The sequence below is a fragment of the Mastigoproctus giganteus genome, chromosome 13 (assembly GCF_048544385.1).
Source record: "Mastigoproctus giganteus isolate SK-2022 chromosome 13, ASM4854438v1, whole genome shotgun sequence".
Lineage (NCBI taxonomy): Eukaryota > Metazoa > Arthropoda > Arachnida > Uropygi > Thelyphonidae > Mastigoproctus > Mastigoproctus giganteus.
Window position 1 is genome coordinate 120,364,441 of NC_143587.1, and position 12,222 is coordinate 120,376,662.

Here is a 12,222-nt window from a genome sequence, read left to right on the forward strand (position 1 = left end):
GATATAATTAACATCAAGGGTAAAGGGAAGAGTTTTTGTAAAAGTGACTATGGCATTCTCAGACAGTTTTTTTTTTTTTTTTTTTTTTTTTCAATTCAGTACAGTGGGACAACTGATAATGTAACCAACAGCAGATTCTAAAGGGGAAGCATTCAAGGAATTAATGTTGGAAGCTACTAGGCTTTTTATACCAGCTGAGAAATAACTGTTCAGGGTTCAGGCTTAAATGGATGTCAGATGAATTAATGAGAATCGTGCCAGAGAAGAAAAATGCATGGGATGCATATAAATTATCAGGCAACACAGAAGCCTATAGTAGATATAAACTAGTCTGTAAACAAGTCACAAAGGACATTAGGCAAGCAAAGGCTGATTACAAGAAATCTTTTGCAAAAGATGCAAAGAAAAAAGACTGCTTTACTTATGTAAACTCTAAAAGGAAAGGGATGAATCAGATTGGTCCACTTGATATCAATGGTTCAACTGTTGATTGTCCTGCTGAAGTAGCTGACAAACTGAATGGGTATTTTACATCTACATTCACACACATGAGGAAATCTGTAAGGAATTGGAGGCCAGAACTTGATCGAACTCTAACAAGTTCCGGTCAACCCTTCCCTGTCTCTTCCATCATGCAGTATGATTGATGACTTTTGAGGTTATGATGAACGTCGTGGCGAGATCCAATATTCCTTACATTCGAGGGTACAGCTCTAAAACGATGTTCCCAAGCCGGCCGCTAGTTAGTACACCGGACCGAACCTATTGTAACTCTCTAGGAGGCTTCCGGATCAGCTAGAGTATAATCTTGCTACCTCTACTCTGCCAGATAGTGACTGGAGGGAGTCCGAGTAGTGTGTATGCGGGGAACATTGTCGAGGCCACGTTATGTCAAGGATCTGGGTATATTTTTACCACATGTACGCCATATCCAAAAATTTCATTACTACATACAGCACGTCCCACCCACTTTTTCTTACTACTGAATACACCATGGATTGTCAAACTAATAAGAGCAAGCTTATCTGCGAAAAGATCTAAACCTCCCAAGCACTTACTAATTCATTTAACAAATATACGTGGTCTCAATTCTAATCTCAACGATGTCCATTTCCACTTGCAGTCTGCCAAACCCCATGTACTTTTTCTGACAGAATCTCAGTTATCGGTTGATTCAACTACTGCTCATCTCAGATGCCCAAATTATTCGCTGTATGATTCCTTTCGCCTCAAAGGTGGTACTTGTGCATATGTCCATTCTGATATTCCCTGTCAGACTTGGCAATTTGGAATCTCCTCTCTTTGATCTTCTCTGGCTTAAAATCTCTGTACCTCATTGTGTCAAATTCATCTGTTGTCTCTACCATTCTCCCAACTCCACTAATCACTTGGAGCTCTTTGACTTCCTCTCTTTGCAACTTTACTTTCTCCAGTCCAACTTTCCTAACAGTGAGGTGATTTTCCTTGGTGATTTTAATGTTCACAACTCCAGCTACCTTCTGTTTTCTAGTCACACCGACCCAGCAGGTCGGGATGCTGAGACTTTTGCAATTACTAATGACCTTGCACAGATTGTTCATTTACCTACAAGAATACGGGACAATCCTAATCATACAGCCAATACGCTTGATCTTTTTCTCACAAACAACCCTTCTAAGTACACGGTCGAAGTGAGAGGTCCTTTAGGCACTTCACATCACAACTTGGTGATTGTCTCTTCTCCAATGGAACCTTTATCTCATGGCTATTCTCAACCTTGTGTTGGTTGGCATTACAAGAATGCAAAATGGGATGACCTGCGAGATCTTTTCTTCTTTTCCTTAGTTGGATTACTGTTTCAAAACTTCTGATGTCAACGTTTGCTCAGATCGTGTCAGTGAAATTATTCTTGCAGGAATGGAATCCTTTATCCCACACTCCACTTTAAAATCTTGTCCTTTATATAAAACTTGGTTTTCCAATAAATGTGCTAAGGCTGTTCAAGAGAAGAATGTTGCATATCGTAATTGGCTTGTTTCTAATTCTTCAGTTTCATTTTCTGCCTACACCAAAGCTTGCAACAATTGTAAAGCAGTTATTAATCAGTCCAAACTAGAGTTTGAACAGGCTAAAAGTAGAAAACTTGCTTCTTGCCCTAATGGTAGCTGAGTATTCTGGTCTCTTGACAAATCTATTGGCCGCAAATTTTGCCCACCTCTGTCCAAACCAGATGGTTCTGTTGTCACTTCAGCCAAGGATAAAGCTGACCAGCTAGCATCCCATTTTTCTTCCAGCTCATGTATTAGTGATCTTGGTAAAATACCTCCCACCATTCCCAACATGCTCCATTCAATGCCTCCTGTGATCTTCCGTCAAAAGGATGTCAGGAGGATTTTGACGAATCTTGATGCTAAGAAAGCTCCAGGTTCTGATGGTATTTCTCCACTTGTTCTCAAAACTTGTGCTCCTGAACTACTCCTATTCTTTGCCGCTTTTTTCACTTTCTTATTCCAAAGGTGTTTTTCCTTCTGCTTGGAAATTTTCTCATATCCAGCCAGTTCAGGGAAAAATAATGGAGTCACTGGTTAAAGAAGCAATGCAGGATCATCTAGACAAGACTCCAGTTATAGTTCAGGCACAGCATGGGTTTCTTAAGGGGAAATCTTGCTTGACCAATTTGATTGGATACTACAATGTGATCACAAAGGAACTGAATGCAAAAAATAATTTTGATATCATGTATTTGGATTTCAGGAAATCTTTTGATACTGTTACACACAAATAACTGCTGTACAAATTGGAGCAGTATGGCATTATGGCAAACTGCTGCAATGGATAAGGGTTGTTTGAGTGGGAGAAGAGTGGCAATCAATTGACTCTTCTTGTACTAATATTATTGGTGGGGTCCTCCATAGTTCGGTGTTTGGACCATTATTGTTGTTTTCTTTATTTATCAATGATACTGATGAAGGTATATCAAGTGTAACGTCCAAGTTTGCAAATGATACAAAAGTTGGCAGGGTTGTTAATGACAGTAACAATGGTACACTGCTTGAACAGTATCTTGGTAAGTTTGGCTTAGAGGTGGCAACTGAAGTTTAACGTTGACAAATGCAAAGTACTGCGTATGGGTAGCAGTAATTCCAGAGTATATGTACCAACTGTGTGGTACTACACTCGGGTAGTGGTGTTTGAAAAAGACCTGGGGGTGGGGGTAATTGTGCAGTCAGATCTGAAATTTTTAGAGCAGTGCAGACAGGCTGCCAAAGCAGCTCATTGTGCCTTGTCAATGATATACAAGAACTTCGGCGGCAGGCATAAGGAGGTGATTAACCCCTTATACAAGGAAATGGTCAGGTCACGCCTCGAATAGGAGAGATAAAGGTCTGGAGTCCTCATTTTAGGAACAATGTAGAGCTGCTGGAATGAGTACTGAGAAGGGCACAGATTGCTGATATTCAAGGAAGAACTGGACCAAATGGATAGGTGAAGTGGGAAGAGTTTTTTTTTTTTTTTTTTTGTCTGATGCTGTGTAAGCTCGCTTTCTTGCATCATATGCCACTACTAATGCTAAAAGTTAGTTTAACAAGTTTGGAGTTGAGCAGTGATTGAGTAGCTGAAGCACATGTCCTGACTTCAAAAGTAAGAGGTGGAATCACTGAAGCTAAATTAGAAAAAAGTGCATGTGGAAATATCTGTAGTAAAGACATGCAGCAGAAGCAGAATATACATAATAGGTAGTGGAATGAGTTTGCAGATGAAGGAAGGTTCATTAATTAATCTGAATACTCTCATCTGGATAAAATCCAGGAGTTTAACAGAAGTTTCTGATACACTACCCCAAATGGAAAAACAACATTCCACATTAGGACAGATGTGTTATACATACAGGATGAGAAAGTAATGCCAAGAGCAAAAAGGGAAAACTTCCATTTGCTGTTGTGTGTTAGTGGGTTGTTTTAATAAATTTAAGAAAGAAAACTTTTTACAGGGGATGGGCAGATTATGTGGGTAGATACATACAGAATCAGAAAGTATTTGTCATTAACAAAATTTGATGCAATTATTAATATAATTTAACTTTTTTTTTTTTAATTATGCATGCTACTGGCAAAATATGAAATAAACTTTTCTTTATTGTCCTATGATACCATTATTAATCGAATTGCATTTCCGACTTTTATACCAAACATAATGGGGGTGTGGGGCTGGGGAATATTGCTTTCTGTATCTTACTGTTAAAATGAATATATACTTGTTATAAGTACTAAATATATTATAAGAAAAATGCTTAAAACATGAAAACGTTGGCTAATTCCCAACTGCTTTACACTTATTAAATGCATATTCCACTACTATGTTCCTAACATACAGAATTTTTTGAACTTTTTATGTTGTATATTTATATATTAGTTTTGCACATTACTTACTGTATTTTGTATAAAAATATTTCAATAAATTAACATCTGCAATATCCCTATTTTATTTCTCAAATTTTTACATAAAATGTGGTTCTATTTTCACTCGTAATATGGTTCTCTTTGAATTTTGTAGACATCATTTAGTAAAAATAATTCCTTCAACTCACTTTTCTGGTCCAATAAGACCTTCCAGATTAAATGCAGTATAATAACTGCACTGGCCTGACTCGATCCTGCTGCAGAAATTCAACAGCCAAAAAATAAATAAAAATACAAAGGATAAACATATCATGTATGTATTCATTTTAACGAGATATGGGGAGTAGTACCCCCCCCCCAGTATTCCTTTGCATAAGTCTGAATTGTGATTCCATTAATAACGATCTGTACTGTAATAATGTGTCTGAACTGTAATAATAATGATTAATAATCATAGGACGATAAAGAAAAGTTCCTATTTCATACTTTGCCAGGCATTCTATACAATGCTTGGTTTCTGCACCTTGCTAGTAGCATATACACTGCAAAAAAGTATCTAGATATGACTGGAATGTGAGAAATTTTCATCACAGTTTATTTTTTTTTATTTTTTTTTTTTTGTGATATTAATTAGTTGTTCGTGTATCATGGAATATTATTATGATTATTCAACTAGTATACTCGATGGATCTAATCCACAAAGAAAATTGTTGGTGCAAATGAAACTTTAAAACTGATGGCATATCAGCGGGTTTAAAACTAGAATCATCAAAAAGGCATAAGGCCCAAAGTGGCCTGTGTATGGACAAACAGCAAGAACAGTCTCTTCTTTCCAATGCAGGGTCTGATGAGTGACTGAAATGCCTTGGCATGTACTGTATTGGACATCCCTAACTTTAAATAAACTGGTTTGAATTTCTATGTACACTTCAATAGCATTGGCATTAGTAGAGGCATATGATGCAAGAAAGCAAGCTTATGCAGCATTGGCCAAAAAAAAAAAAAAAAAAAAAAACGCTCCCATTTCATCCCTCTGTTCGTTCATTCCAAATACGTGTCCAGCTCAGCCTTAAATTTATTTAGGCTATCAACTTCCACAACAAAGGATGGAAGTCTGTTCCACCAACCAACTACCTGCTGGCTAAAGGCAAACTTCCGCACATCTATCCTACAACAGTCTTTCCTCAATTTAAATTTATGCCCTCTCAGGCGATTATTCTGAGCAAGAGGAAGAATCCCATCCACATTGAGCATGCTCAAACCATTCAAGCCTTTATACACCTCAACCAGATCACCTCACAAGTGCCTAGTCTCCAGACACTAATTTGCAAAACTTAAGCCTTTCTTCGTAAGATCAACCCTTTGTTCTTCACTAATCTTGTTGCCCTTCTCTGTACTTGTTCCAACAGCTCTACATCCTTCTTAAAATGAGGCCTCCAGATCTGTATACAGTACTCAAGGTGTGGCCTGACTATTGCCTTATACAAGGGGATAATCACCTTATCCCTGCTAGAAAAATTCCTGTATATCATTGACAAGACACTATGAGCTACTTTTGCAGACAGTCTGCACTGCTCAGAAAACTTCATATCTGCCTGCACAATTACCCCCAGATCCTTTTTATTCTCTACCACTGTCAGTATAATAGTGTGCATAAAAAATGGAACAAGAGTATGTGCAACTGCCACACAAAGTAAGAGACTTCTAGTTCAACCAGATATGGCAATCATGCCCATACATACATTCAGAGTTATAATTCCACATGCTAACTTTCTCTCAAATACAAACAGCCATCTGACCCTTTCACCAGAATAAAACAAGTGATATCTTTCTCAAAACTCTCTCTCTCTCTTAGACGTAGAGTTAAAATTACCATTTTTTTCTCTCTAAAGACACTTTAGATGAAATCCACATACTCTGTCCATTCCTAAAAGTGAGCCTCTTCCCACACTGCAATTTATGAAGAGACTCAAACTCCATTATATGCATAATGGCCATCTATTGTTGTTATTAGAGTTATTTTATCATGCATTTCATTGCTGTCAAAGCCATCATTTACAACTTTTATTTGAAATAGACAGGGATGACATATCTCCTCTTATAGCTCATTACAAAGCCTTTGTGTAAGGCTATAGAAAACTACTCAAATTCTACAATAACAGATCCACAAGGATGTCTTTCTTGCCAATATTAACAGTTTCCTTTATTTGAACATGAATCCTATTTGAATCATCCTACACGTACAAACTTTAAACAACATATTGGATGCAATACAAGGAATTGACTTGTTAAAATATATCATCCTTATGTTGAATTATTTCATTATTCCTTTAAAGATTATTAGAACATTGTTTTAATATAGAAAAAGCTATATTTCCCATGAAATGATGGCATGTGAAATTCTGTTGTGCACAAAATACATAGGCGTACAGGATAGCCTTCAGTTCACTATTTCATAGGTCATATAGCATTTGCCATATGCCTATTATGTTGATCAAAGTTTTAACTTCTTTATACCACACGACAACATACAAAGAACTCTGTTTCATCACTCCCAAGTTGGCGCCTCCGTAGCCAGGTGGGCAGGAGCAGCAGTGAGTAGCACACGCTTCTTGATTAGACCATGATTCAAGCCCTTGACCACCAAATACGGAGGATGCGGAAAGGTCAGGGAATGACCACCGCATATCCCCGAAGCAATATGACCTTAGTTGCTAATGCTCCTAAAAACCAAACAACAAACAAACTCCCAAGTCATCAGAGAACAATAAATTTTGAAACAGACTTTCAACACTGTCTCATATTTTAAATAGTGCAATATCCTCTTTTAATACAAAGTAATACAAAGTATTTTTACTTTGTACTTTGTATATGTATGTTCATTTAAACATTCACTGAATTTTCATTCAATGTTCATTCACTTATTGCTAAACAAATCTTTTTTTTTTTTGTCTTGAGCAATAAAACCATTATGTATGTATGTATGTATGTATGAATGAATGACTAACTATATTTCTAGAACTGTTGTTATGGGGTCTATCCTTTTTTTTTTTTAATAACCTTTAAAGCCATTGTAAATCAGAGCATTTTCTACATTATGAATTAAAATCTAGATCTCTGAGTTACATTTAGGGAGATAAAGAAAAGTAGTGTTTCATATTTTGTTTAAACATTATCAGAATTAGCATAGAGATTATAGTGCAGCAAAAGATTGGGAATCCTTTTTTGGATGAGCTCTTCTGTTTTAAGTCTGATACTGTTTTTTTTCTCTTTGTATGTGTTAACATGTGTAATTTTTAATATGTTAACAAAAAAAGATATTTGTTTAAGAAACAGAATTTAATATTTTTTTATAGGCTAGATGTAGTATTTAATTAAAAAGCAACACTTTAAATGTCTATTTTTACAGAATCTGTTTATTTTAAATTGCAATTTGATTTTAAACTGATTTAGTCATTTGTATTTTGTATTCTCCTATTTGACTGTAACAATGTGCTAAAAAAAATATGAAGTTTAAGTGGTATTTTATATAGTAACATTAGTAGAGGCATATGATGCAAGCTTATATAGAGCATCAGCCAAAAAAAAAAAAAAAAAAAACACCTCCCCATTTCACCCATCCATTCACTCCAAAAGTTTTTCTAGTTCTGCCTGGAATTTATGTAAGCTGTCAACTTCCACAACGACAGATGGAAGTTTATTCCAGCAATCAACCACCCACTGACTAAAGGCAAATGCACATCTATTCTATAATTATCTTTCCTCAATTTGAATTTATGCCCCCTCAAGTTCATGATCTGAGCAAGAGAAAGAATTCCATCAGCATTGAGCTTACTGAAACCATTCCAAGCTTTATACATCTCCAATCAGATCACCGTGCAGGTGCCTAGTCTCCAGATGCTGCAATTTGCAGAACTTTACTCTTCTTAGTAAGAACAATCCTTTGTTCCACTCACTAATCTCGTTGGCCTTCTCTGAACTTGTTCCAGCAGCTCTGCATCTTTCCTAAAATGAGGCCTCCAGACTTGTATGTTTAGTGAGATAATCTCATTCTTTGTGTGATGAGCATCACTTTGTACTTAAATTAGAGTATTATATGGAATTATTACCAAATAACTGAAATTTAAACAGTTTCAGTTGATAATCTTTTTCCATGTGAAATGTAAATAATGATAATAAATTGAATAACAACAACTGAACTTAATTTTTAGTTTATTTTTTTGAATATAGATAACCATAGTACCTCTTGAGCTAAACTTGGTATAGTTATAGCAGTGCTTTCATGGGGAAAAGGAGTTTAAATTTTAGCTGACACAAACTTATTTTATATTAGGAAGAATAACTTTATTCACTGAATAAAATTTTTTTTATTATAATATAAGCATTTGTATATAAAAGCATAAGTGAAAGTATATTAAACTACAAATGTAATAAATACAAACATTGAATATTTTGAATCTTAAATTAATCACACTGAATGACTGAATGGCACTAACTTAAATCTATATAACAATTAAAAACTTACCTAATAAAAATAGGTGCAATTTAATTCCACTAAAAGTGCTGTAGGAATGAGAATATAATAAATTTCCCAGTAGATAAATACTAGTGAAGTAATACAGATGAATAAAGGGTTGGGGCCTCGGTAACTGTTATTTTCAGAAACTGTCTGGGTTTATTTCCCTGCACCCAACCTTTCAGTCAGTATCTATCATTAATATATTAATGATATATATATTGATTGAAATTCCATGACCTTATTTTTAAAATTACAGTACTGTCATTTTTATTCAATTTTATATTACAAGAAATAAAATCTTATGTATTCTACATTGTTGTTTTAGCAACAAATTAAGCGCTAATAGATAAATGTGTTCCTTACAAAATGCTAAGAATTGTATATACCAGTTTTTTTTTATTTTTTTATTTCTTTATTTTTAAATAGTTTACATCATAATTTATTATGTAATTTGTATAATTCTCAACTCAGTTAAACATGCAGTTTTTTGCAGGTTTTTGTCATTAGGTAAATAAACGCCATCCAAAAGAAAGATTACAAAATGCTAAGAATCTGTATATACAAGTTATTTTTATTATTATTAGTATTTCTTTATTTTTAAGTAGTTTAAATCATAATTTATTATGTAATTTGTATAATTGTCAACTCAGTTAAACGTGTAGTTTTTTTGCAGATTTTTGTCATTAGGCAAATAAACACCATCCAAAAGAAAGATAGTTCAAATTCAGTTTTTAATTGTATACAAATGTTACGTTTGGATATACATTTTAGCTGGCAGTTAGTATTTTTGAACATTAGTTAATTAGGAATTACCCTATGTAAACAGTCTCAATTCCATCCTAAGTTCCCTTTATAGTAGTCATTAGCTTAAAGTCATCTTTTGAGCTTGGAAAAGCAATAGTATTTACCTCAAGAAAATAATTACCATCCCCATTTTAATTTTCAGATTTCAAGCTGTTATTTTTCTTAGTATTTTTATTTTTGTTAAATAGAAAAAAAAAATTGCATTATGTGTACTTGAGGAATGTTTTAGCATATTATCTATTATCATTTATTTGTTTAAATTATAATGACCATTAAAACGATAGGTCTAATCAGGATGAGAGCATATGTCTATTAGGGATTAACCACACACACTTTAATTATATTGCAAATGGCCTCAAGTTGAGATAATCAAATTAAAGGGCTGTTACTTGTGGATTCTCCTAGTGTGTAGATAAGAATTGTAGCAATAGATATGGTAGGGAAATATTCAGGTAAGGTATATTTTATCTTTAGCATATTACTCAGTAATAAATTCATTTGTTCCCTTTCTGAAAAATGCATGAAAATGCTCCTTTGCTTGTGCATGTCACCCTGCTCCTTAAATAATTGTTGACTAATGGTTTTTGTGCTTTATCATTTTCCAATTGTGTGTCGAGCAGTTCCTTTCTCTTTACCCAAATATGGTATATATGGCACGTTATGTGGCTGTTCTTTCTCTTCTTCTCATGTGCTTGCTGTAAATTATTAAACATTTTGCAGACATCAACTTCTTTCACTTAATTGTAGAGGACATTGGAGTTGATGATGCCGAACCAAATAATCACTGTGCCAAATTGCCAATTAAAGCAGAAGAAACTGAAAATGAGCATCTCCTCTTGTCTGGTGAATCACAGACTCCATCTTCTAATGTGGAGAGTGTGATTGATTCCTCTGTTTCGCATCTTCAACCAATAGTTTTTCTAGATGATGAATATAGTCCTTTAAGGAAAGGTTAGTGTTTACAGCTTGGGATATATATATATATAGAGATATGTGTATATATATATAGATAGATAGATGTGTGTACATATGTATACATGTATGTATGTGTGGGTTTACCATAGCTAACAAATGGTACAGTTTTTATAAAACCAAATGTGTGTATATCTCATATTCCTTCTCAGACTAGGGTAAAAAAAAAAAAGGTTATAAAAGGAATATTATTTTAATTCTCTTTGACATGTATAGTATTGTTCAGTGAAGATCATTACCTAAACTTTTAACATTCTTGATATTTTGAGGATATTTGCTTAACTGACATTAGTATAATGAGATATTAACACACAAAGTATTTAATTAGTCAAGGTCATATATTTAAATTAATTTTTCATTTTATACAAAAAATTGTTTTAAAGGCAAATTATTTCAAAGATCATTTAGTCATGTTTCACCAATACAGGATAATTTGAGTGTCATTAATATTTTGTTGCATAATCCTCTCACCAACTTTAATAATTGCAGCAAGCGAGGCATTAATAAAATCAGATTCTTAATGTAATCTGTTGACGGTTCATAGTGCCATACAAAAATCAAGGCTTGTGAAATTAAAGTCTGGTGTTTATTTTCTGCAATAGCTTTATCCATTATGTTCCAGCACTTTTTGAATGGGTTGAGATCAGAGTTGTTACCTTACCTGGCCACAAAAATCTTTTAATTTACCTTTACCGACCCTATACTTTTTCAAGAGAAAACAGGGAGATAGGCCATTAAAATTATTAAAACCCTAATAGTAGTTGATTGGCACTAGAGTCCCTAGAAAAAAAGGCAGCTACTTGCCTGTTGAATATGGGAAAATGTAGATAGTTAACTCTATTGTTCAAAAACCTGAGGAGTGATAGAATCCCTAATTCCATACATCTTCCATGAGATCTGTCTGGTCCCCATCAGTGGAAAGTAGTGGCACTAAATGACTAGGGACTTTTTGTTATGGGCTTGGTGCATACTTAATCACCAGCCTAGGATCCCTGGAGAAGGGCACTTCCCTGTGAATTTTGCTTCTGGGCTATTTGGAATCCATATTATTTTAACTCTATTAGTGTCATTTTATTTATCATTGTTTAGTTTTATATTTATTAATACTATTTTGTTAGCATATGATTATATTGTCTTCATATTTTATCTTTATCTGTTTTCTGATGTGAATCCCTGGCTTATAGCCATGAAGGGATTTATATACTGGAACATAATAGACAATCATGTATATAATAAAGGGTTATTTACTGTTGGAAACTTCACTGTTGATACCAATCTGAGTCTCACTACACACCAGACTGTTGAATGACCCTCCCCCCCCAATGTAATTTCTAACAACCATACCAAACAGTCATTGGGACCCCCTGACTGCTTGCCTCCCCCCCCCCCAGTAATGGCAGTATGATACTTTCACCACTGCTAGGCAGTCAGACTTCCTCACCTTTATCACCTACTTCTTACCTTTTCTCTTTCTTAAAAAATTTCTGTCCATCAGACGCATGCAAATTAAATTTTAACTAAGTTGGAGAATATAAAAGACTTCCAGTG

General features: G+C 34.5%; 1 protein-coding gene across 3 annotated transcripts in view; it reads left to right on the plus strand.

The window, feature by feature from the left end:
• The window catches only part of Hyccin (PI4KA lipid kinase complex subunit hyccin), a 419,644-nt gene that overhangs the window by 364,881 nt on the left and 42,541 nt on the right, over positions 1–12,222 (plus strand). For 2 of the 3 annotated variants that reach the window (XM_090388084.1, XM_090388085.1), the window contains exon 12: positions 10,450–10,653. The exons of the other annotated variant lie outside the window; for it this stretch is intronic. In XM_090388084.1, the coding sequence (XP_090244210.1) occupies positions 10,450–10,653 (204 nt within the window). The remainder of the gene's footprint in view (positions 1–10,449; positions 10,654–12,222) is intronic. 3 annotated transcript variants of the gene reach the window in all.